This window comes from Tachysurus vachellii, chromosome 20 (assembly GCF_030014155.1).
Source record: "Tachysurus vachellii isolate PV-2020 chromosome 20, HZAU_Pvac_v1, whole genome shotgun sequence".
Classification (NCBI taxonomy): Eukaryota; Metazoa; Chordata; class Actinopteri; order Siluriformes; family Bagridae; genus Tachysurus; species Tachysurus vachellii.
Window position 1 is genome coordinate 15,355,700 of NC_083479.1, and position 27,954 is coordinate 15,383,653.

General features: G+C 38.9%; 1 protein-coding gene across 1 annotated transcript; it reads left to right on the plus strand.

Annotated features, from left to right (window-relative positions):
• Positions 1 to 27,953, plus strand: lpar1 (lysophosphatidic acid receptor 1). Its single transcript, XM_060896359.1, has 3 exons — positions 1 to 274; positions 12,041 to 12,792; positions 25,898 to 27,953. Exons 2-3 carry the CDS (start codon positions 12,057 to 12,059, stop codon positions 26,194 to 26,196), a joined length of 1,035 nt encoding a protein of 344 aa, XP_060752342.1. The 5' UTR covers positions 1 to 274; positions 12,041 to 12,056; the 3' UTR covers positions 26,197 to 27,953.
• The last annotated feature ends 1 nt before the right edge of the window (position 27,954 follows it).

The following is a 27,954-nucleotide window of genomic DNA, read 5'->3' on the forward strand; positions in this document are numbered from 1 at the left end:
GGACTGCAGCGTTTTTTTCTGCTGTGTTAATCTAACGGAAAGGTGGATCACTGGTCCAAACGCGTCTCCTGCGCATTATTTCCTTGGATGTAAAATGAACATGCAACATATTTGTGGACTTAACGACGCAAAACCTTCTTTCAGTCCTTGATACTTCTTTTTTTCTTTTTTTAATTAATTTTTTTTAAGATACGGACCTCAACTGATCTTGCTGGGACAAACTTTTGGAGCTATTCATATAATCAAACGGATCATTTCTGGAAGCGCTCCAGCTGTAAGTTACGCACTCTTTAACTCTTACAGGTTACAAACTCCACAAGAATACTTTTCCCGAATTGGTGTTTTTAACACACAGTAAGCATGTTGATTGCTTTAGGTGACAGATAGACCATGTGATTTTATGTATAGCTTATTGGGACTGTTATAAATTGTGCTTAAAGCGTGCGTAATGCTCTAAAAATTCATTTAGTGGTGTCTTTGGTGGCTCGAGTGGAAAGTGAGGTTCATTTTGGAATTATTCGTGGTTCAAGAATCTCTGTAGCAAGATTCCTGGAAGCACTTTTACAACCTAAAATAAAAACAAGAACACATAAATGATGTTCCAGGAACCTTTTGCTTTTATTGTGGGTGTAAAATAAACTGTTGAGTGGCCAGAGTAGAGGAGTACAGTCCAACCTCCGGGCTGTGGTGGTGATAACGCGTGGCACACACGAGAGAGAGAGAGAGAGAGAGAGAGAGAGAGAGAGAGAGAGAGAGAGAGAGATGCACAAAAAGTTTTATTTATTACACTCTCTTGTGATTATAACAGTGATTATGCCAGGCTTAACATTTCTATCACTCACTAATGACAGCATAGTGTTCTAGAGGTTCCTGTACATATTAAAACAATGAATAAATAAGGTCGGATGTTTTGGGACGCAGTTTGTGCTGCTGAGCGTCATTCCAGCTCTCCTGCGGTGAACTTAATGAACAAAGCGCTTCAGCATCACATCTTCAGTGTGTTTCCCCAGATGTTTTGATGAGATGCCAAAAAGTCCTGTTTACACCTAGTGTTATTCTAAAAAAAAATAAAAAATACAAAATACACAAAAAATATTAAACTATTACGCATAAGACTTCAGGGCTAAACTTGGAATCAACAGGTTTTTGCATTTTATTTTTTCAGTTTTAAATCCTAATTGCTAGTGTGTAAGGCAGGACAGACTCGCTTAGCGTGATAGTACACTGAACCATGAGGACTGGGTTTGGACCGAGCCCAGTGTACCCGCCTTCCATAGAGTAATGTAGCGCCCTTCTGGGTGGAGGGCTGCACTCCACCACATCCCTCTTGAGACACGTCTACATGCATACACCCATATTCTTGTACTTCTGACCTTCTTATTGTTTTTTGTATTTTTTTTAATTAAAAACTCGATTGCTCCGTTTAGTAATATAATATACATTTGATCGGAACCACTTTTTATAATGTATTTTATAATAATGACTATTATTTTTGACATTACATATGTTTGATAACATTATAATAATAATAATAATAATAATAATAATAATAATAATAATAATTATTATTATTATTATTATTATTATTATTATTATTATTATTATTATTATTATTATTTGTATTATTATTATTATTATTATTATTATTTATTTATTTATTTATTTATTTATATTATTAGCATACATTCAAGTTCAAGGCCATTCCAACAGCTGGACACTTTGATCTAGCTGGTTTGAAGTAGTTGCTTAGTAACGTCTTGCCTTCTATAACCACGCCTCCAAACAGCAGCGTCACATGATACAGCTGAAACTTGCATATTCACATTAGAACTACAATACAATATTAATATTACAGGAGATACCCATAGTATTGGATCATAATGGTATACGATTATTATTCATGCCAAGTTTGTTTCTTAGTGCTCGGGGGATTTTATAAAAAATGCTAGTCATTTATACAATGCTGATTAATAATATAAAATACATAATAATAATAATAATAATAATAATAATAATAATAATAATAATAATAATAATAATAATAATAATAAGGGGGCACGGTGGCTTAGTGGTTAGCACGTTCGCCTCACACCTCCAGGGTCGGGGTTCGATTCCCGCCTCCACCTTGTGTGTGTGGAGTTTGCATGTTCTCCCTGTGCCTCGGGGGTTTCCTCCGGGTACTCCGGTTTCCTCCCCCTGTCCAAAGACATGCATGGTAGGTTGATTGGCATCTCTGGAAAATTGTCCGTAGTGTGTGATTGTGTGAGTGAATGAGAGTGAGTGTGTGTGCCCTGTGATGGGTTGGCACTCCGTCCAGGGTGTATCCTGCCTTGATGCCCGATGACGCCTGAGATAGGCACAGGCTCCCCGTGACCCGAGGTTGTTCGGATAAGCGGTAGAAGATGAATGAATGAATGAATGAATAATAATAATAATAATAATAATAATAATAATAATAATAATAATAATAATAATAATAATTAGACATCTGAGATATATTTTAAGGCCTGAATTGGTCTGGTCAGGACTTTTTTTACATTCTTAGAACTACTTTTCCTTCATTCCTTGTATTATTCCTTCATATTTTGTATTTTCAGTATGTATCTTTCCTGGAAAAGTGACTATAGTGTGTATTTATATTATATTTAAGGTTGATAATTGGACCTTAAGTATTACTGGTGTAGCTTTAAAGTATTACTGTGTAAGATAATTAAAGGCTCACTAAATAAACCTTCCTAAGTTAAAGATACACACTCATGACATAAAATATGAACCATTGATGGCACCACCCCAGCAGCAAGGAAAAGTACAGTTTGGTACCTGCTTCCCTCCCTGTTCCACCCACATGACTATGCCCCTGCATATTTTTAGTCTCTCTTTGAGCATTTATCCAAGACCCGTTATCATTGCTTATTGGTTTTATTTGTGTCATCTGGTCACAATAGTAACTATAATTACATCAAGGCGAAGCTCGCCTTCATCTTTTTATGAAGTACATAGTATCTCATCTTTTGATTAATGCACCACAGATGCACTTCCAATGAAATCCAGAGACATGGTTCTTATGTTAAAAAAGGCAGGCTAGCTTCATTAGAGACTCTTAAACCCAAACCCTTTTACTTTACAAGTAGGTGGAGACCTAAGTGAAGGACTGACATTTTAATTTAGATATGTCTAATTAGTAGATCTTTATGGGTACATAGTCATTTCAGTTTTTTTTTTTGCTTTGCCGGAAAACATAGTGATTTCAGTGTGTGTTTGCAATTTAGCAGAATTGCATGGAGACTTCTATAAACATCGCCTCCTATGTAAGTATGCAGTTTAAAGATCACTAAGAGTACATTCACAGCCATTACATCATGTAAGTTGAATTAATCTCCAACAAAGTACTTAGTTAGGCACAATTCTATATAGAGCTTCTGCAATAAATAAAAACGATCTATTGTATTCATTGTGTGCTTTAATAGTGATGCCATTTTTAGTTGCCAAGAATCATTTTAATGAAAAAAATGGTCTGGTGTTAGCTAGACAGGAAAAGAAAAACAAAAAAAACACCAACACATTTCATTGTCATCTCTCAGGTTAGGTAGGGTGCAACTGTCCTGCCCTTCCTGTACTGTGCTGACTGGAAAAATGAAATGTGTTTAGTGCCCTTCAATTAAAGGAGTGGTGCACTTTAAAAAAAAAAATTGTCCCTAAGGGCCAGGCTATGTACTGTAGTCACAGCCTGCCACAGTAAATGGTTTGTTTTATTCTGTGGTCTCCGTGTGTGTTGCCTTTGTCAGCTGGGTATAAATAAACCAGTTTATTGTGATCTTTATGGCTAAATTTGGGATTTGGATTTGGAATGTGTGGGAGCTATGTGGTGATGATAATGGCTGATAAGTCCAAACAGTATTATTTGTTATAGTACTGCTTGAAGCAAGTGGCCATATATCAAGACTTAATGTAATATCATCTCTGTGGTTAAGTGTGATCACCACATCCTGTGCTACTTTCTAATAACTTCATAAAATGACAACCAAGATGGGACCGAATAAAGTTTTAAAAGAAGATTAGTGCATAATTAAAGATTACACATTATTTGTAAATGTATCTATGCAGGTCAGTCAAGCTATACATTTTGATATGTGAATCAGATTTTTTTGTGACATTCATTATAACTTTAAATTGTTTTGCAATTCTTTGATATTTCCATTTTTGCACCGATACTCTACAGGACCAAAAGTTTGTGGATATGTGAAATTTTCAGTTTGAGGAAGACCAAGCGAGTGTGATGGTCAGCTGTCCACAAACATTTGCCATATACTGTATTTTTTCTACCAGTATATATATTTTAATGTACTTTATACTTATATTTTTTTATTCTATAGAAATTCTTTCGTCTCTGATCTCCTAATCCGTTTTTTTTTTAAGATACCAAGTCAAGAGTTCTTTATTTGAATGTGAAGTGATTGTTTTAAGATGTTTTCTGTTTTTCTGACAAGTTGCTACTCATCACATGGTAAAGAAGAACAGCCACGTTGTAGAAGGCTGACACATGCTGCACATACACTCGTTTATTTGTAAGGCAGATGTCAGTGGGTGGTTATCTGTCCAAAAAGCAATAAACAAAGGATACAGACACATGCGAATTTCATTAGTCAGCCAATGACGGTTTTGCTAATTATGCAGATACTAAGTGAAATTCAGTGTTACTGTTAATGTGGAATCTTTTTTTATCAGTGAAGCTCCATGCAGATATCATTGTTTTCGTGTGATGTTGAATGTCTGGAGCCCAAGTAGAAAAACAGTTTTTTACAGCTTGCTTCAATTTCATTTGTCTGGCACTTGAGCTAGATCTGTCAATACAAAGGAATCCTAGACTGGCATGAATCAACACTTTACTGGGTGTATTAACAATCCTGATGTACATTCCACTAGATTGACTGTGTATAATATCTCGACATTTTTAATGGTTCAGGAAAGGAGCATTTTGTTTCCGTAAGTGGTTTAAGTCTTGCTTATAACTGATAAATGCTTGTTCTGTGCAGTGACATTAGAAGCATATGGGTCTGCCATCCACATGATCTCATGGTTTCTCTTTTTAGTTTCAGGTCATGAAGCAAAAACCTTTTTAAAGATGCTCATTGTTATTTTAGCCTAGTTTCTCAGTTAACACAGGAAACTTGAAACTTGATGGCAAGTTTACTAAACTTAATATTCTTACAATAGCAATTAATGCGTAGGAGTACAGAGCTTAAAGGTGTGCTGTTATATGAAAAAAACAAATCAATGATGGAGCTGTGGATCAGAGATAATGATACCACAATTAATTCGATTGGTTATCACTTAAATGGTAGCGTCTATAAACAGATATTTTATCACCTTTTTTTTTCACACCAACCTCTAAAGTCAGAAATACCAGCACAGTGGTATAACACAGATTAAATCTAGTCATTATGACGGATGATTTGAAACCAACGTCAGGCACTGAACATACTGTGTAATTATTTTTAAGAGAAGTCCAAGGTGTGTTTGCTTTTAAACAATAAATGCTCCTGGAGTATCTGTTGCTGTACGATTATGATACAGCGATGTTACTCACAGGGTTACTGTTGTGTTTGAAAAAGATTCCAGAGTTATACTGCTGAGTAAGAGGTCATCATGGAGTAGTGGAAAATGAATGGCTGACTTTCTCACTGAGAAAGCACTGAGTATGCAAAAACAAGAAAATGAAAGTTCTTCAATGGTTTTGAAATAAACATGTAGATGTGGGGCAGGAATTGGGTTTAACAGTTTTCTGCTCTGTCTTGCTCAAATCATTTGTTTTCTTATCTTATTTCAATCTTAAAACACTGTATGCTGAATTCCTTCTGTATGACGTGTCCAGTAGTAAATAAATGCACAAAAAGCGGTCGTGAACTGAGGATCTATTTATCTTCTCTGCTGAGATATTTAATGGGAAATCAGTGTAGGATCACTTGTCAGGTACATAAACATTGGCAGGATATTATCAGGAATTCTGCTAGCTGGAACTTGTCCTGAGATTAGCTTTATAAGTCTTAAATTCTCACCCATTCAAGATATTCTTCTGGCTAAAGTGAAAATATAGATAACAGCAGTACCTTATTTATACCACTGAGTTAACCATTATGTTTTAATCAACTTTAAATGATAACCATTTTTGTATTTGTGCATTTAAGCTACAAAGTATGGATAAAAACACTCATGCCCCATCCATGCCTGCAACTTGCTATGATGTTATTGAATTAACACACTAGTAAATCTGTATATTGCTAAATTTAGAGCCAATACTTCTATATACAGCATGACTCATTCAAGTTAAGAAGGGCTGCTTTGTTGAACATGTTGAACTGACATTACTTGCTAAATTCTGGAGTAAGGAGACTCATCTTTCTGTTGAGACTCATCTCTTTCAAGTTGAGCATCTATTTTGCTAGTTTTTTGGAAATTCTGAAATAGTCAAATGGACTATTGGCTCAGATCAAGGTCTAGTATTGTACTAAATGTTTTGAGGTCATGACCTCAAAAACCCAATGAGATGGCTGATGTTGCTGCCATCAGTGTTACAATGTGCACTTCCACAAAAGCAGAGGATCTTGAGGAACTGTTTTCCCTGAACATGGGCTGCATCGTATATGTAAAATTTCCGCTACACTAGAGAGAACGTGATTGTTCTGTAAAATAACAGAAATGACTAAAAGCTTCTTCTGGGCTCAGGAAAAGGTTCTTGCCGTGAAAATTTCCCAAAAGGTCATAGTTAGATTGAGTTTTTCATGACAAACTGGAGAAAATTTAATAAGGTGTCTAATTAACAATGGTATTTTAGTTTTTGTCATTTCTTCATGGAAAGAGCCCTATGTTACTTTGGGGCAAAGGAACAGATGTGGGAGTAAGTCACACATGTGCAAGTCACAAGTAAATCTCAAGTCATGAATGTCAGGTCAAAGTCAAGTCGAGTCTTTTTTTAATATTTGTCAAGCAAGTCTCAAGTCTCAAATTTGTGACTTAAGTCTGACTCGAGTCAAGTCATATGACTCGAGTCCCCCATCTCTGCAAAGGAATATTAACACTTTCTATGTTTATTAAAGGTACAAAGTGTGTTGTGACCTGGGAAAACACTCAACATGGGGAAATTCTGATACTTTCTGTTTGACTTTTATTTAACTAAAATGTTTTCATTTTATGAAAGTAAACTTATAGCAGCGTGCTAGCAAAACAGATCATTTGACTGTCAGTGTCTGATTACAAACTGAATAAATGAAGCTTATTTCCATTTCACTATGGTAAGTAGCTAACCCACAAATGATCATGATATTCACTGTGTGAGGAAATCGCACTTCACTAGCAAGATTTCAGTCATGTTAAGATAAACTGACTGTTTTTACTAGCATGTTTGGGTTTTATTAAACTTATCCAGCAATATGACCTTTACAGCTAGACACCAATCAAAGATTAAATAGAATGAACTAAATGCCATGATGTTGTGTCCATGATGTTTTGGTGAAATGTGCTTTTACTATAAAGCACTCATTTTCTAGTATTTGAAAGCAAGAAAAATCCTATATTTGGTGTATATCCTATATCGTTTTTTTTATTGTTGGTTGAGGTTTTTTTTGTCAGTGTGCTAGAACTCAGCAACAGTGGACCTTTGACAGTTTTCCACAGTCTGCACACACATAAAGATACTTGCATTTTACTTCTTTGCACTAGCGTGGAATTACGCAAGTAGCTCAGCCAAAAATAATCCAACAGTTTTTCCACATCTCAGAAATGATTTAGATTCATTGCTGGTTGTCTAGTTGTATTTTAATTTTCTTATATGAAGGTATAGCATGAGAAAAATCATTTTAATCATATGAAGTTGCAGGCAATGTTTGTGCTCAAAAGGGAAAAAGAATTCATGTTTTTTGAGGTGTATTTGTGTATACTTACAGCTTTTTATTCAATTGGTCAGTATTCATAAAGCTATGGGGTCCCAAACTAACAGCCAGTGCAAAAACTCCATGCAGATTTCAAACTGCTTTTAAATGACGTATTTAATTAGCCTGGTAAATTAAACACATATTTTTATTTGAAATTCGCTAACGTGCGCTGCCTCACCAGGGTCGTCCACACAATTTATTCATTGTGAAATACTTTTCTGTTACTTTTTACTGGCTGTGTCCTGAACAATGGCCTCATTGTGTTCTCAAACGGTTCGAGCTTTGTGCCTTTTGCTTTCTCACAACCTGACGGAGAGCGAGAACATTTTGAGAAGATGCCTGTGCTCAGTGTTACATGCCAACTCTTTGACTGTCTATACTGACTTTTTCTTGTTGGTGTTAGGTTTCAGAAGATGCTTAAGGATTTTAAATAGCTAACATACAGGGGAAACAGGGGTTATTATTTTTAACAACGTGCATAGATAAGTGGAAGTAGATAATGTCTGCGTGACCAGGAAACAATATCATACTGTGGTCATGTTCATAAATTGCAATTACAATGTGCCTTGAAGTATATAAAACTATTGATGTGACACGGCCTGCCTGATTTTCACCAAATTATTTCCATTTGTTGGATCACATCAATGACATGATTTTTCCACATACAGGAACACTTATGTGTTGCATCTGAGATTGTTCAGGCTCATCACAGCATTCAATATTGCATTTGGGACTTGGCCAGAGGGCTCATTGGCAAGGTCTTGCAATAATTATTAACAACAATGTTCTACTGCAGCCCTTACACTTTACACAGTTTACGCTCTTGCACGTTTTATTTTTTTTTAGCCCAAGGTTCTAGTCTTGTATGTTTCACAATCACTTGACACATAGCCATGGAGTTTCAGTAATGTGTTTTAAATCCTTTTTTCATGATCGTTTTAATAAACCACCCAATTTGTTCTATTATCATGTCACAAAATGAATTTACAAATGGTTGTTTGATTTTTGTCCCAAAAAAATAAATAAAAATAAAAAAACAAGCTCGATTTTTTTCAGCAGAAGACTAAATATATAAAAGCAACTCGTGTTTATTTGCATCTCTGTAAATCATCAGATAAAAATGTTTACAAAACTATGGCTGTCACTGTCAGGGTTGTATATAATTAAGTCAGCCAACTAATATTTTTCTATCTATCTATTTTAGCTAGCTTTAGCTTTAGCATTAGATATGACTTTGAAAGCACATTGTGGAATGATTAAGGACATGATGAGACGCAGATTATCCTCTAGAGAAATATTAGAAGCCCCCTTGCTGACCACGTCATACTATTAACGCCTACGAGGATGTAAGCGTTTTATCAGTTTATACACTAATCTAACACCAATTGTAGGTCAGGGATGGTTCATAGTAATAATGACACATACAGCTTTAAAATTATGAAGCTATTATTATGCAGGCCTGGTAGAATTTTACTTCAGGGTCTATTTATCTATACAGAATGGATGCTGTGATAATTCTAAAGCTGCGGTTTACCACAGTGCTGGGTGGTCTTGTCAGTGTGATGGAGGGGTGTGGGGGGTGTAGGATGGACAGACACATACTCTTTCTCCTAACACTCATTTGTTGAAAGCAGAAGGAAGTTCACAGATATTAAAGCACAAACCGTGTTCTGTTCAGAGGTTTCAGCTCAGTGAAATCACAAGCCGGAGGCTGAATGATCAAACGTACATACAATGACAGCATCTGTTTCACCAGCACTACTGAGGCTACACAAAAAAAGGCAGTGGAGAAAAAAAGTCATTGACTTTTACTTGACTTTTCAGTTCTAAACAGCTGATAACAGACAACAATATGAGTGTGAAACGATTTATGTGATAGACAAAGAATTTGTGTAGTAGCTTAGTAGTAGTGGCTTTATAGTAGTGATTTAAAAAAAAAGACAGAATTGTTAAAAAAAAAAAGCAGATTTAAGAAAAACCTCTCAGTGCACTCATTCATTTATTCATTCTTCTTCTACCGCTTATCCGAACTATCTCGGGTCACGGGGAGCCTGTGCCTATCTCAAGCGTCATCGGGCATCAAGGCAGGCTACACCCTGGACGGAGTGCCAACCCATCGCAGGGCACACACACACACTCTCATTCACTCACACAATCACACACTACGGACAATTTTCCAGAGATGCCAATCAACCTACCATGTATGTCTTTGGACCGGGGGAGGAAACCGGAGTACCTGGAGGAAACCCCCGAGGCACGGGGAGAACATGCAAACCCCACACACACAAGGCAGAGGCGGGAATCGAACCCCCAACCCTGGAGGTGTGAGGCGAACGTGCTAACCACTAAGCCACCGTGTCCCCCTCTCAGTGCACTCACTTTACTTTAATTAAACTTTAGTGAATTTGCATCATGTACAGTATATTTGTATCCTGTATATAACATTTTTAATGCTTTGTTTGATGCATTACATTATATGGCCAAAATTACAGTATGTAGACACTGAATATCACACCCATATGCGAGATGTGGTAGACTAGTGGTTAAGTTGTTGGACTACTGATACAATATACATGATGCAAATTCACAAAAGTTTAATTAAGGTCAGTAGACTAAAAGGTCATGAATTCAAATCCCAGGTCCACCATGATACCAAAATTGGGCCCCTGATCGAGGCCCTTAACTCTCAGTTGTATAAAGTGAAATAAAAATGTAAGTCATTCTGGATTAGGGTGTCTGTTAAATGTAATATGTGGTTCTTCTTCAGACTGTTTCCAAAAGAAAATGAGAAGCACACAATCATAGAGAATAGGGGTTTCTTTTACTTAAACTGTGAGGTCCAAAACTGTTCTAGCATAGCAAAGTCCTTGTGCACAAAGCAAGCACCATGAAGACATGGTTGCCAAATTTGGCATGGAAGAACACAAGAACTCTGTGTTCAACCTCACTGAACACCTTTGGTATGAACTAGAATGCTGACTGGACCCCAACATCCACATCAGTGCTTGACATCACTAATGCTCTTGTGGCTGGATGAACACAACTCCCCACAGCTATGCTCCAAACTCTAGTGGAGAGCCTTTCTAAAGAATGGAGGATATTTTAACAGAAAATGGGGAATCGTTGTGAAATGTAATCTACAAAAAGGACGTATGAGTGCTGTGGTCAGATGTCCACAAACATTTGGCAATGTAGTGTAAATCAATTCAAGTGTCTTATCTTAAAATGGAAAGGAAAGGAAAATCTCCAACAGATCCATTCAATGCTTAAATTACATGATCAAATTTCCTGTGTGAGGTTTTTTGGAAAAGAGTATCAGCTAATTCAATGGAGTTCCAGCAATGATGTGACAGTAACAGTAACAGAGCGATGACTTTTCTGCATTTTCACAAGCCTCTACCTTTTGCGTTGTTGGGCTAGTCATCTTTCTTTATTTTCAGTATAGAATGAGTCATACATTTTAAGAAAATTTAATTTTCTTCTCATGCATTGAGAAGAATTTGAGCCGATGCCAAAATGTTTGTGTCTGTTTAATATCCATCTGAGTTCATTTTATAACCCAGCGTTCAACAGTGTTTGTTCGTGGTGACTGTAGATGCTGAATAATACAAGCTTTTTTAAAATGCCCAACCGTAGTCCAGTGTCTTTCAGAAAGGATTTTACAGTAAGAGCTTAAAGCACTGAAAAAGATTTTACTGAAGCACATTATTCACGAATAATCCAAAAGCACTAGTTTATAACATCCAAATCTTTATAAGAACTCTCATATAATGTTAGTCACCATGAAAGTCCCCATGAAATTAAAATTGGTGTTTTATGGCTCACTTGGTGCTGTGCACACAAATAAGCCACTGTTTTTTTTTTTTTCAAATGATAAAAGTGTGTCTTGCAGATAAACTTAATTCCATTTTCCGGGTAAAATTTCCAGGAAAACTGTGAAATTTGTCTGTACTTGTCCACTTTGTGTGTGTGTCTTTGTTTGTATTCATTCCTCTTTCCAAAATCTTGAGTCTTGGCCAAGTCTTGGCTTTCAGTCCATTTCAATGGCACTTTAATTTCAATAAAAACGTGAACTGACTCTAAATAGTGTCTTTTTATTTTTTTTTTTACAGAAGTATAACTTTCAAGATGGATGGACAGTGTTACTACAATGAAAGCATTGCCTTCTTTTACAACGAAAGTGGGAAGTACCTGGCCAAGGAGTGGAATACAGTCAGCAAACTGGTGATGGGACTTGGGCTTACCGTATGCATCTTTATCATGCTTGCTAACCTCCTGGTGATGGTGGCCATTTACATCAACCGCAGATTTCATTTTCCCATCTATTATCTCATGGCTAACCTAGCAGCAGCAGACTTTTTTGCCGGACTTGCTTATTTTTATTTGATGTTCAACACTGGGCCCAACACACGCCGGCTAACTGTCAGTACATGGTTACTACGCCAGGGTCTGATCGACACAAGCCTGACGGCCTCTGTAGCCAACTTGCTAGCCATCGCCATCGAGCGCCACATAACAGTCTTCCGCATGCAACTTCATACCCGCATGAGCAACCGACGTGTGGTCGTCGTTATCGTAATCATCTGGACTATGTCGATTGTCATGGGTGCCATCCCAAGTGTGGGCTGGAACTGTATCTGTGCTATCAAAACCTGCTCCAATATGGCGCCACTCTACAGTAATTCGTACCTTGTCTTCTGGGCTATCTTCAACCTGGTGACCTTTGTGGTCATGGTAGTGCTTTATGCCCACATATTCATGTATGTCCGCCAGCGCACCATGAGAATGTCACGCCACAGCTCAGGTCAGAGGCGCAACAGGGACACCATGATGAGCTTGCTGAAGACAGTAGTGATTGTCCTTGGTAAGTGTCTCTTTTCACTCACCAGTTCTGCCAGTTTTCAGTGGGTTTGCCTAAAATTTAATTAGTAGGTGTTCATATTCATAAAATTGATGCCAAACTTTTAATGTTTGGATAACGAAAAAACATTAGCAGCCAAACTAGTACTACACCATTCATACAAAATCCTGTGCAATCAGCTAGAATTTGTATTTTGTCCCAATTTCATGGGAACTGAACCAAAGCCAATTAAATGGTTTTCCAGCAAATTTTTATGATTTCCATATTAATCTCTACATCCTGCATTCATTTAATGGTGCTATGAAAAATATTCTTCACCATTTTCTGTGTTTGTTTTCCTTATTTTTTCTAGTCACATTTAAGAAAGGCTAGGCTAACAGCTCACTGCATTATTAGACTAGCCACAAATGATACGGAAATTATGAGAGATTAGCTAAATCTGGGTTAAAAAAAAGCACTGGTAGCTTACGTTTTGGAAGTTTAACAATTGAAAATGTACAAATTTACCTTGATTATCTTTTTTTTCTGGGGGCACGGTGGCTTAGTGGTTAGCACGTTCACCTCACACTTCCAGGGTTGGGGGTTCGATTCCCGCCTCCACCTTGTGTGTGTGGAGTTTGCATGTTCTCCCCGTGCCTCGGGGGTTTCCTCCGGGTACTCCGGTTTCCTCCCCCGGTCCAAAGACATGCATGGTAGGTTGATTGGCATCTCTGGAAAATTGTCCATATTGTGTGAGTGCGTGAGTGAATGAGAGAGTGTGTGTGCCCTGCAATGGGTTGGCACTCCGTCCAGGGTGTATCCTGCCTTGATGCCCGATGACGCCTGAGATAGGCACAGGCTCCCCGTGACCCGAGGTGGTTCGGATAAGTGGTAGAGAATGAATGAGTCGACTAAATGACTGCTGTCGTAGATGTTCTGAAAGACTGAAAAACACTGAAATTTGTAGTAAAATAATCTCTTGAGTTGCGGGTAATATTCAGAAGGTAAAATTCTCCTCAGTAGAAAGTAAAATCCCAAGTGAGAAAAAAGTGCCTAATTTTATATTTTAAATAGCATCTTCCACAAAGCATTAGAATTCTGCTAATAATATAATTTTTACGGAGCCATCTTTTGGTCACTGCATTGTCATTTTATCACATTGTCATAGAGATTTGTCCTTGGGGTGTCTTTATCATCCTTCATGGCAGTTCTCACCGTACACTGTGCAAAGATTTCCATGTGCATGCTTCCTGCTAAAGGAGAGCAGCTGAACTGTGACCTTGGCTGTGTTTAACTCTTTAATTCAGTGTCCTCATTCTACTTAATGCTTATCCTGTGAACTTCATCAAGATGTTTAGACATACAGGTCTGATACATCACACCTGAAGAATTCTACATTTTGTAAAAAGAAATCTTTTTCACAACACAGTGTTTAATAACATAAGACCCAATTTGATATGATAAATTATGTTTGATATGATAAATTCTATACACTTTTCGGAGGTATTATGGATATTATATTACCTTTTTATTCATTTATTTTAAGTGGCTGTTGATGTCAAAATAATGTACTTCATTATAAATATGCAATATACAGTATTGTAGCTTTTTAAATAAAAATAAAAAATTTGTTTCATAAAGATGTAATTGACATTTTAATTTTAGTTTTTAAATGATACTTTAATGTAGACACAGAACATTAATTTTGTTTAGAAAAAGATTAAGAAATATTTTTACATAAAAATATTATTACATTTTTTCAATTAATATAAAAAATATAATTTTCTCACTGTTTTAAATATTAATTGTAGTTGTGTATTAATAAAACATAATAATAATAATAATAATAATAATAATAATAATAATAATAATAATAATAATAATAATAATAATATATAAAATAATAAAATAATAATACAATATTTTTAATAATTCATTTTAAATAAATAAGAGATTGCTTCATCAAAGTCTGAATAATAATGTTTCCTTTTGTTTGCCTACATTGGACTTTTACAATTTAATTATTTTCAAACTGTTAAAATATAACTTTGATTTCTTTTTTTTTATTATTTATACCTATTCCCATAGGTCATGCTTCAAACAAGTATGTTATCTTATTATACAGTCGTGCCAGCACTTGAGTGACGGAACAATGCAGTCGTTGAGTGGTATACAGCTAAAGGTCTGTGGTCCCCCGATCCTGTCGCCAGTTCCAGTGTTTGCCTTGCACTGTGTTAGCGTCATGCCTTGCTGCTTTACCCCAGCCAACCTCAGAGAAAGAACCTCAGTCAGGGCTCAGAGAGCCCAGAGCCAGCAGGAAACAGTGATGTTGTTGTTTGAAACGTATGGGGCTCAACATGAGGCTCTGGGGAAAGTGCAGAGCAGTAGAGCAGGACAGGAACTGATACGGTTCCTAGGTAGTGCTGGCACTCCTCAGATAAGAGAGCTCTAATACCATTATAATGTAGCTATGTGTGTGTGTGTGTGTGTGTGGCTTAGAGCCATATGAATGTTCTGTAGATGTTAAATGAATGCAGCCAGTGACGGCACAGAACGCTCAGCCATTCTTCATTCAGCTCCTTGTAGAGCAGCTCATTACCACATTTCCACTGCTTCAAAGTCTCACATTTCTCAAGTATAAGGTGATCTTTAGAAGACCTCGTGATTGTCAAGACTGAAGTATAATATTACTTAGACTGCTCTTAGAACTGTCAAGTCCCTTTAAATGTATCGTTTAATATTTGTATTTAATATTTATTTACCTGAAATTGTATAGTCCCACCGACAGAACACAGAGCATTGACATCAGCCATGTTATGCACTCGTGTCACATTAAACTTGGAAAGTGAAAGTCTGAGGAGGCTACATCATTGTTTATTTTACATAAATATGGATTCATTCAGCTTCAGCAATTGCTTGGTCAGGGTCAAGGCCGATGCACTAAACAAGTTCACGTACTTCCATGTTTTTGAGAGGCGGAAGGAAACTGGAGAATCCATACAAACATGCTAAGAATTTAACTGGACACCCTGCATGTGGTGCCACAGTCATACATATAATCACACAAAATCACACACAAACACTCTACAGCAATTTAGAGACGGCAGTCAGCCATCGTTGTGTGACATGCATGACTTTGGACTAAGTGAGGAAACAAGAGTATCTGGTGGAACCCCTGAAGCACAGGGAGAAGGATGGAGACAGGAAACCAACCCCTAACCCAGGAGGTGTGAGGCAAACATGCTAAACACTAATCCGCCATGCCTAAACTTCTTTTCAAGTATTCATGTTTATTTATCAAAAATATAATCATTTTATTTGCGTACATAATGCACTTTATGTCCATCCATTAGACCACCTTTAAAGACACATCCACAGTAAAAAAAAGAAGAGTAAATGATAATTACCTGTTGGATATTAACATATCACGTACATTAAAATAAACTTTTGTTTAATATTTGGTTAATCAGTTAATAAGTTATGCTTTAAATCTCATGCCTTTATTTAAATCCTTCTCGCAACTGTCTTAGAAAAATTAGTCCCTCGAGGGGTTTTGGATGGTTAAGGTTTTAGCTTTGTTTCATTCATTCATCTTATCAGAGCACTTAATCCTGTTCATCCTCACAGTCCACATCAGCACCCCTTCACACACACATACGCACACACATTTACATTCAGGATTGAGCCCCAGAGCTGTGAGGTTCCCGCTGCACAACCATGGTGTGTTAATAGAGATTCGTGAACAGGAATCTCTCTGTTCTAGTCCTGCGGTCCAGGGTTTCCCCACAAGCAAACATACTTGGGTCATTTGGTCAACATTAAGTAACTAAAAATGTATGGGGTATTAGATATATTTAAATGTCGACTTCTGTGCAAACATATGAAGGTAGTTTTTTGCAGATAATCTGTAGATTAATGTTGAAATTTACATAAAAACGATTGAATACAAGATAAGTGACTTCAACACTCTGAAGTGTGGAGTGCCTTCCAGGTCTCAGGGTGGACTAATCAAAAATCCATTGGCTAACACACCGGGCAAGTGATAGCTGTGTTGATAGCTGTGTCATGGGTTATGGTTTTGCTTGGAAAAAAAAAATTGGTAGCTACCATAACATAATAAGATTCAATTAAATTCAATTCAAGTTTATTTGTATAGCGCTTTTTACAATTGACTTTGTCTCAAAGCAGCTTTACAGATCATAAACAGAGAACAAAAGGTTAATATGAAGAATAATATAAAGATTAATAGAATGCAAAATTAGATAGATTTAGTTCACAATGTGTATGTATACATCCCCGATGAGCAAGTCTGAGGTGACTCAGGCAGCAGTGGCAAGGAAAAACTCCCTTAGATGATAAAGGAAGAAACCTTGAGAGGAACCAGACTCAAAGGGGAACCATCCTCATATACTGTAGGTGACACTGGAGGGTGTGATTATATGGATCACATGGAGATATGGCAAGTTAAGTGCAATCATGCACCAAATGTATAGAAATACACATCATAAATATAAAGTTTTGCAGAAGTCACTGGAGCTACTCTAACCATATTCTTTCTCTAATTATTTTCTAATTGTATGAAGAAAAAAAAAACAGCAGGTAACCCCTAGCCCACTGAATCTACTGAAGAAAAAAAAGTAAAAGCCCAGACACAAAATCTGCTTGCCTCAGGCATCCAGGATACGGATTTATCCACATATCAAGAACACAAATGAGCTGATGAAAAGAGGTTATAGACAGCATGCTTCGTTCTCTATTAGACAGGAAATATAACAAGGTTCTTCAGCACTCTGAAGCTTTTAGCACTGAATTTCTTAATGGAATTTTATCTAGAATTAATTATGAAAAGAGAAGTAAATGAGTAGGATAAAAAAATCGGACTAAAATGTATTACTAGTGAAATTCCCATATTTAAAGATGGGAATTGGCCAGAAAATGAGACACTGTATCATGCTGGTGTTTTTCACAACCTTATATCAGAATGATTATACACATGGAATCACTAAATCATCTAAATGTAATCTTGTATTTTTAATTATTTACTTTGTGTGTTTGTCGGTGATATGTGAATTATGTATCAGTTATCTGTGGGTTGTTTGTATCTGCCACCACACAGGCCCCCCCAGAATTCACCAACAGCGGCAACATCAGCTTGCTTGGAGCACGAACATGTCTCCCTGAACGGGTGCAATGATGTGAGCCTGTAGCAGGTAGCACCTCTTGAACATTCTGAGATGTCTTCTCGGGGTTTCTACCATTGTTGGTGGTGGGTCGACCCCTCCTAGGAGCCAGCGCCGGAACCAACGGCCGGCCCAGCTCTCCATGAGCTGGTTTAAGTCGGTCGACAGTGACTCGCTCTGTACGGCCCCCGACGTCAACCAGGAAGGTTTTGGCTCCAGCCTCCAGAACCCGAAACGGGCCATCGTATGGGGGCCGCAAAGAGTTCCGATGAGCGTCATGACGGATGAAGACGAACTCAGCTGCAGAGAGGTCTTTGGGCATCCAAGCTACCGTCAGTCCATGCTGAGAGGTAGGAACAGGTTTGAAAGCATTGATTCTGTCTAAGAGGGTGGAGCGTTCAGAAGGTAGTCTCCATGGAATTGTGCAATCTGGAATGAAATCTCCGGGGACCCGTAGAGTCTGACCGTACACCAACTCTGCAGAGGAAGTTTGTAGATCCTCCTTGGGAGCCGTTCGCAGGCCCAGCAGGACCCAGGGTAGCCGCTCAATCCATCTGTCATCTGTCAGACCGGCCCTCAGTGCAGTTTTGAGAGAGCGATGAAAGCGTTCGCAAAGGCCATTGGCCTGCGGGTGGAAAGCCGTAGTATGGTGCAGCTGCACACCTAAGAGTCGAGCCACCTCCGTCCACAAATCAGATGTGAATTGAGGGCCGCGGTCCGAAGATATGTCTGACGGTGTGCCGAAACGCGCCACCCAAGTGTCGATGAAGGCCCGTGCAACATCCGCCGTTGTCGTTGAGGTCAATGGTACTGCTTCAGGCCACCTAGTGGTGCGATCCACCATAGTCAGAAGGTGAGTAAACCCCCGGGAGGGCGGCAGTGGACCCACTAGGTCGATGTTAACGTGGTCAAAACGTCGCTCGGGTACCTCAAAAGTTGCCAGTGGAGCTTTGGTGTGTCTCTGCACTTTGGCCCGCTGACATGCCACACACGCTGAAACCCAGTTTCGAACATCCTTTTTCAATCCATGCCACACAAACTTTGAAGAAACCAGTTTCTGTGAAGCTTTCCGCCCCGGGTGTGACAAACTGTGGATGTTGTCAAACACAACGCGCCTCCACTGCACTGGTATTATTGGCCGAGCACGGCCTCTGGAGACATCACACATCAGCGTAGCTCCCGCCTCTGCAAAATGGACGTCAGCTATTTTCAAACTTGAGATAGCTGATCTGTAAGCCTGCACCTCTGTGTCGGATTGCTGATCAGTAGCTAACTGAACAAAGTCTATACCCCAGTGTACTGCTTGCACAGCGGCCCTGGAAAGGCAATCTGCTACAACATTGCTTTTCCCGCCTATGTGCTTGATATCTGTTGTGAACTCAGATATGAAGGCCAGGTGGCGTTGTTGCCTTGATGACCAGGGTTCAGAGACTTTAGACATAGCATGAACCAAGGGTTTGTGATCCACAAACGCTGTGAAAACCCGACCCTCCAAAAAGAAACGAAAGTGTCTTACTGCCAGGAATAGCGCGAGCAACTCTCTGTCAAAAGTGCTGTACTTCCGCTCATTCGGGCGGAGCTGGCGACTGAAAAATGCAAGGGGTTGCCAAACATCATCTACCAGCTGCTCGTGTACAGCACCCACTGCGCAGTCTGACGCATCAGTAGTGATAGCAATGGGGGCATCTGGAATCGGATGAGACAGCATGGTTGCCTGGGCCAAAGCGAGTTTAGTGTCCACAAACGACTTGGTCATCACCTCTGACCAGATAATCTGTGCATTCTTGCTGTGCCCTGTGAGGGCCCTGAACAAAGGATGCATGAGCTGGGCCGCCCGAGGAATGAAACGATGATAGAAATTAACCATCCCCAAAAACTCTTGCAGTGATTTGGGTGTGTGTGGAACAGGGAACTCTGTAATGGCGTTGACTTTGTCTGGCAGAGGAACTGCCCCCTCGCTTGTGATCCGGTGGCCTAGAAAGTCAATAGCGGTCAGGCCAAACTGACACTTGGCAGGGTTAATTATCAGGTCGTGTTGGCCGAGGCGAGCAAACAGCAATTTTAGATGTGTCAGGTGCTCCTCTTTGGACGCACTGGCGACTAAAATGTCATCTAAGTACACGAATAGAAAATCCATGTCTCGTAGGATCGAGTCCATCATTCGCTGAAAGGTTTGTGCTGCGTTCTTTAGTCCAAAAGGCATCCGTAAAAATTCAAAGAGACCAAACGGTGTTATCACTGCCGTTTTTGGGATGTCCGCATGGAAGACTGGCACCTGATGGTATCCTCGAATAAGGTCCACCTTCGAAAAAATTGCTTTCCCAGCCAGTCGGGCTGAAAAATCCTGAATGTGTGGAACTGGGTATCGGTCAGGTGTGGTGACATCATTGAGTCGGCGATAATCTCCACACGGGCGGTAACCGCCATCTGCTTTGGGAACTATGTGGAGGGGCGAGGCCCAGGGACTGTCAGAGCGTCGCACTATACCCATCTTTTCCATGCTAGCAAACTCAGCCTTGGCCACCGCAAGTTTCACTGGATCTAACCGACGTGCCCGGGCATAGACCGGTGGCCCGGATGTAGAGATATGATGTACGACTCCATGGCTGGCCACTGCTGAGGAGAAAGTGGGTTTAGTGAGACTTGGAAAGTTACTGAGCAATAGGGTGAACTCACAGTCAACCGTCAATGCGCTGGACAGAGTGGTCGTGGAGAAGGTGCTCCTTGAACAAGGTAAGACATTGAAACCTTCCGCTGTGACCAAACAGCAGTTTTTCACATCGACCAACAGGCCATTCGTGCACAGGAAGTCTGCACCCAGGAGGGGCCTGTTTACATCTGCCAACACAAACTCCCACGTAAAACGCTGTCCATTGAAGCACAGCGGCACTAGCCGCTTCCCATATGTGCGTATCTTGCCTTGATTGGCTGCCTCAAGCGGTGAGCCAACCTTGCCTAAGTGTCGGTCCACTGTTGACGCAGGCAGGACGCTAACCTGTGCCCCCGTATCACACAGGAAATGTCGGCCGGATAATGAGTCTGTGATGAACAGTAGGTAAGCAGTGTCGTTAGCTACTATGCTACTGACAGTCGGCATATTGTGGCTCCCATTAAACGTGCATGGAGGACGGCACTTTTTGGCTTTTGCCCCAAAACGAGCGTGAAAGAAACACAGTCCCTGTTCATCAGCCTGCCGTGCAGCGGGAGCTAGCCGTTCACCCGAACCACGTGCTGCAGTTCTCAAAACAGGGTACAAGGATGTAGCTGCTGAGTCAGTTGCTGTACACTTGTGTGATGCTGCCTGATATACATCCGCCAGTTGTGCTAGTTCTCTGTAATCAGCTACCGTACTATTTGCAAGTGAGCCTACCTATGAGCTCACACTGGTATTTCTATTGTAGTGTTGATCTGGTGCTCTCTGAGGATTTATGAGGCAATAGTAATTCCTGCGGACATGTTTTTAATGTATAATTTCCAAGAACCAATTCTTATAAGATTAAGATTCAGAACTCTTCTTTTAGAATGTTGCTTTCACACCATATCTGGTCTACAGATTTCTCAGCTTGGCTGCTATCACCCAGAGTGATTGAAGTCCGCTCTTGACCGCTGTACAGTATGTAAGCAATTTGAGCAATGCTTTTAGAAAGACACAAAGTCTGAAGGGGTAGTTTACAACAAATGGCTGGCCATTTGCTAAGTACTTTCACAGGTATTGCAATTCTCACTGACACTTCATTATTACCTCCTACTGATCTGCACCTCTGCACTTTCCTCAATCCATGTCTGCATTCAGTACATTCTGAGAAACCAAAAACCCTATTCACCCCTTTTTCTGTTGTTTGAGTGCTGACAAATTCTAAATCATATCTCATTCCACTTTGATCTGTTATCACCATGAGGACAATCTTGACAGTTCTAGGGATTTTGCGTGAGCTCCAACAGATGATTTTGATGACCCCTGCTTTGTAGTCAGCCAGTGGTTTATTTTATAATTCCTCTGGGACTATAAAGAATACCACACAATGTCTGATGTCCTACGTGTGCACTAGAGTAACAGACAAAAAAGTCTGGTTGTTTGAATACTTAGTTATACTTTGGGCCCTTGTCAATGGTTACTTCATGGTATCACTACATGTCTGACTTGTCTACAAAAATGTCTTAACTTTGAATACATCATTAAAGAAAAATTGGTGCCCATGCTGTGGTATACTGTGCATAATGTCCAGGCAAGTATATAGATGACAGACGATGTGACTGGCATCATACATCTCAGCAGAGGTACTGCTGCAAACCTGTGATGCTGCTTCACATCAGGTAACAAGAAAGCCCTCAGGACAGCCCCAGTCCTGGACACTAGAAACACATGCCACATGTGGTAAGGTATTTAGCCCATCACCAAATTTAAAATACAGCCCAATACGTTCCTTCCAGATTCACAGAATGACTTCTACACATGGTTTGAAGTGCAAGTTGACATGCCTTTAGGGAAGACCACATGTCCTCCTAAAGTCCAGGTGTTTTATCAGATTCCAGAATTAAAATGTCCATGAACTTATTCCTGCATGTTTTATATAATTCCCTGTCCTGGGGCATTTTTGGTGTTTTTTACAACCTTAGAATGGTCATACGAATGGTAACACTGCCTCAAAATCTTAAAAAAGCTATAGGAAGCATACTCTTTTCTCTGTTAGACAAGTAATATAATGATCATCCTGAGCCATCCGGTGCTTTTTTGCGATGAATCACGTCATGGACTTCTTTCCATACATGTTAGATGCTCACTCACTCACTCACTCACTCACTCACTCACTCACTCACTCACTCATTTTCTACCGCTTATCCGAACTATCTCGGGTCACGGGGAATGTTACATTTTACTGTAAATGAGATAAATGCAAGGTAAGGGCATCTGCCAAATATCATACATGTAAATGTACTTTTCACCTGTGAGCTCATGCTGGTTTTTCTGTTATGGTCTGTGATCTCTGATGATTTATGTTAGAGAACCGATAAAGATGAACCAAGAGCAGTTTCTCTGGATATGATTTTCATGTAAAATTTCCAGATTGTAATATAATATATTTCCAAAACTCTTCTTTTAGCCTGTTGCTTTCACATCATATCTGATCCGATCTGCAGCAATCTCAATTTGGATGCTTTCACCCAGAGATGTTTTATCTGATTCCAAATTGACCATCTCCTTATCTCCATATACTTATTCCTGCATGCTCTATATAACGCACAAAACCTGGAACATTTTTTGCAAAAAAAAGAGGTAATTTCATATTTGAATGAAACTGCAGAGCTTCATCCTGGCCTAGTAAGGCTGATTTTGTCCTGGATTGCCCCACCATTTCCCCCTTTCCGCCAGAAAGAACCGGGTGCTGGTTCAGCGCTAGTGCTGGTGCCTGTTCAAAGTTGGTTCCACTGGCGAGCCTTCTAAGAATCGGTTTGCCTTTCCATGGGCTAGAGAGCCATCACAGAGCCAAGTCTTACGTCACTGAATACAACGTTATACAACAACGTTAGCGCAGCAGTGGCAAACATGAACACAACATCACATCACCGGCTCACATCAATGGCAGATGTTGCTTTACTGTTAATGCTCATGGCTTTGCGAACCTACATTTGCATCCAAACACGGCAAATACTGATTTAAAATGATTTACACTAACAACGTTCACTTTTTTCTTGTTGGTCACAGTAACCCCGCCCCCAGTCCCTGACACAAGCGGTTCTTATAGCAGGCCTCTCTCCAAGACCAACACAATCATCATTAACAATCCTCAAAGCATCAAAGGTGTCAACAATCTCCTGTCTACCATCCTTTAGCTATCACACCAATCATGATGAAGTCTATTTACTGTAGGCAAGTTACGAGGCACACAAAGACCAGACTCCACACCTCACTAACTTTCACACCTGTATTTTATTTTAACAGCATAGTATAAATAAGTCTTCAACCCCTACTTTGACCTTACAGATGTTATAAACTTTACTATGTTTATATGCTGATACTTACTAACAGTATACAAGCTGATATGAGTTGCAGTTTTTTTTTTGGATTTGAGGCTTTCCATTGTCTGTAATAAGCCCAGCTTTGGTTGCTCCATGGTTTTTCAGGACTGACATTTTGTTCCATGATACTGCTGCATATGGATAGGAAGTGAGCCAGGAAGCTTTTCACAGGAACACAGAACCTTATTTATGTGTGTCAAGGACCATGGAACATTACAACTTGAACCATGAAAGAACCAGCATTCAACGCAGTAGTATATCACATTTGAATTTGCCGACCTGCATTATATGAGCCTGAACAGCAAAGTCTTTGTGTTAACACATATGATGTCTTGCTTGGAGTCAATGCAAGCCTTTGAGAAGTTCCCAACATATAAATCCATTCTCAGCTTGAAAGTGGAAAAGATGGTCTCCAGAGAGGAAAGATGCTCAAATCAAACCAGACACCTCCTGTGTTGGCTTCCATGTTACAACATCATGGTGTCAGAAGATTTTTTTTTCTTTCCTCAAACCGAGGTTAGGTCTCAGTAAGATGATCCAAACAAATTTACAGACAGTTTGCTCAAAAGGTTTTCAAGCAAAACAATCACGTATTATTCTATGGGGTACTAATTTCAAGGTTCACTAACATTTAGGTTTTACTTAGAGCTTCAGATAATATTTGATTTATCTTTAAAGTCTAACCAACAAGGTCCATTTCACTACTCAAAGCCCAAATGTAATTGCGTCTGGATTTACACTCGAGGTAAACACATTGCTCACAGTAATACTATTTAATAAACTGCAGGAAAAACAATTTGCAACATTCACTCCAACAACATGCCCCGTGACATCTGTCAGCATTTCCTGTTATCTTAATCATATTTCAAATTAACACACGGAATGGATTAGTGTAACAGAAGTGTAACATGGCAGGTAACACATTATTAAATAGTAATTATATTTCTATACTGACTAAATCCTGATGTAATAGAAACACTTGCTACAATTTATTATTTTGCCTAATCAGCAGCAACATATATATTAATGCTATATCCATATATCATTTATTTCACATACCATGTATGCACACACACACACACACACACACACACACACATGCATGTATTTGAACACAAGTTGTGGTGTAGAAAATAAAATCTTTAAGTACCAAAAGTACCCACCCTACCTCTTGAGACTGTATTCCTTTCCCGTTGAGTTTGTTCATAAAGAGCAAAACGTGGCCGAGTCATGGAACCGGCCCTTTGCAGTTTATCTAACTCCTGAGAGTCTCCACATAACTTTCAAGTGATGTAAAGTACGCAAGAACAGCTGTGTTCTCTAAAAGAAAACCAGGCGTTTTTGTGAATATCACTCTTGATTGCAAAATAACATCTGTAGCCAAAATGTTTATCCTTTTTCAACACACACTGAGAAATGCCAGCTGAAAACAGTGTCACTGATTTGTTAAGCGTGTTCCTGAGCTGTATATTAATGTGGAGATGTTATGTGAATGCTGCAAGAATGTAAACAACATGTTGAAATATTCCCAGAAATATCTGACCTATGGATTTTTCAAAAGCTGACAAAAGTGTCGTCCTGTTCCGCTTATTAAAGGGTCACCTCAGAATTCTCAAAATAGTTGTCATGGATAACAAGTTAGCAGTTTTTTCAAGTATGGTGCTATGACAGGCAGGGGTATGGCAGACAGGGGTAGTTCAAATGAATTCAAATGAATTTTACATTAAAAAAAAATATATTCCTTATATTTTATTTCAGGCCACATATTATGTTTTGTGCCCTTTTCAAATAGATTTCAGAAAAATAATAATGTTTTGCATGTACATTTTCACCTGATGATGCAGGAATCTGATTGTTATATGATACATTAGTTTCCAAAAAAAAAATAAATTCTTTATAATTAATGACTTCATTCTGTCTCCCTTCCCCAGGTGCTTTTATCGTGTGCTGGACGCCTGGTTTAGTTCTCCTGCTGCTTGACGTTTTCTGTGAAGAATGCAATGTGCTGACTTTCGAGAAGTTCTTCCTCCTCTTAGCTGAGTTTAACTCAGCCATGAACCCAATCATCTACTCCTACCGGGACAAGGAGATGAGCATTACATTCAAGCAGATCTTGTGCTGCCAGAGGCAGGAGAACATAAACGGCACAGTGGAAGGTTCAGATCGCTCAGCATCCTCCCTCAACCACACAGTCCTGTCTCCACACAATAATGACCACTCGGTGGTCTGAACACAGCAGAAGAACGCAGCTGGCACTATCGGGATCCCAGGACTGGAACCCAGGACTGAAAAAAGCTCTTTGCCCAGTGGCAGAGCTACACAGGAGGCATTTGCATTACCAAAAAAAAAAAACTATTTTTTTTTACATGTTCTAATTTCGGTGACAATATATTTAGTATTTAATGACAGAATTACATTGCAAGGGTTTGGGGCAGAATAATGATTTCCAAAACTGGTAATTGTTAGGTCAACTTTCCATGAATTTAGATTTTTATACTACCCAGTAAGTTATGGGTTGTTCTCAGTATTAATAAAAATCCTATTAACATTTTCGCTTAGGCTTTTGCACTATAGAGGTAAGCAGTGCACTTCTGAGACCACTGATTAATGGCACAATTCTGTTGCCAGCTAATCTGAAGAAGATGTGTATCTCATTTGGTCCGTGGCATCACCGACTTTTCACTACATTTACAGAGTAAAAGGATATATACTAAGGACATCTAGAAAAGAAAGAAACAATGGTAGTAAAAGCTTTAACATGGGAGCTGAGCAGAATTCCTTAAATAACTTGAACCATCTAAAGCTTAAGTGGCATGATGGATTGTTCTTAGATTTTCCACCATAACAGTATCAGACAGTGCTCATGTTTCATTTGAGCATCATGTCAGTATCTTCTAGTTCAGAATTGGGTAGCTCTTTATGTTTTTTTTATTATTTTGTTCTGTTTTGTTTTGTTTTTTAAATCAACGACCACTTACATGTATGAGCCATTTCTTTTCAGGGAATCAATTTCATGGACTGTCACCACATTATAAAGTCACAAATGCCTTTTTTTTTTATTTGGGATTTCTTGTTTCTTTTAAGGACTTTCAGGTTTCAAAGATAAATGGCTATCACGTGGCTACACACACACACACACACACACACACACAAACACATGCACAAACACACTCAAACTGGTCTTAGTATAAACTGTCAATGAGAAGTGGACTAGATCAGATTTCCTGAAAACCCTGTTTATGGTGTGATATTGTTCATGTCCAGGAGCCAGGGCCTAATTTATTTTTTCTTGTGCCACAGTCATAAGTACCATGAAATGTATCTTATGACATGACATAAGAGAAATTAAATGATCAGTGTATGTTGGTCTGTATGTACAGTATGTATATAATATATGTATATATTCAATGTTAGTCAAAAAGGGAATCTTTATTTTTAAGGATTAAGTGACCTTTTTCTCTGTTTTTGCTCTCAGTTGTATCCTGCTTTAACACTTAAATTATTTTTTAAATGTTTAACTTGGAGGTAAACATATTTACTATTTTGCATTAATGAATTTTAGGTGACCTGTTTAGCAGTGGATGGAAACTGCAAATGGTTTCAAATACAGTGGATACTAACGTTGCTAATAAATATTACAGGAAAACGTCATACAATGCAAAGTCCTACTAGTTTTTACAGATATAATAGGTTATTTATCTTGGATATGCCATTTCCATGCCCTTTACCTGGAATATAGCCTAGGAAAAAAACCCTTTTGCATCTAATTGGGTGATATTGCTGTTTGCCCTAAACCTCAGTCATGGACTCCGTCTTTATGATTTATGTAAAAACAAACAGTTTCCATAATGTTTATTTCATATGATTTTAATCTCACCCAAAATACTTCTTTCTCCAATGCTCAAGCCTAAATTCTGTATGGTATGAGTGACAACCTGCCAGTTTTCTTAAAATAAACTTGTATGATATCACATTTTATTTCTATAAG

Bases quoted from the DNA above. Each gene is read 5' to 3' on its own strand.
- lpar1 (XM_060896359.1), top strand. From the start codon at position 12,057: ATGGATGGACAGTGTTACTACAATGAAAGCATTGCCTTCTTTTACAAC. The intron at 12,793-25,897 runs GTAAGTGTCTCT...TCCCTTCCCCAG, and splicing joins GACAGTAGTGATTGTCCTTG to GTGCTTTTATCGTGTGCTGG.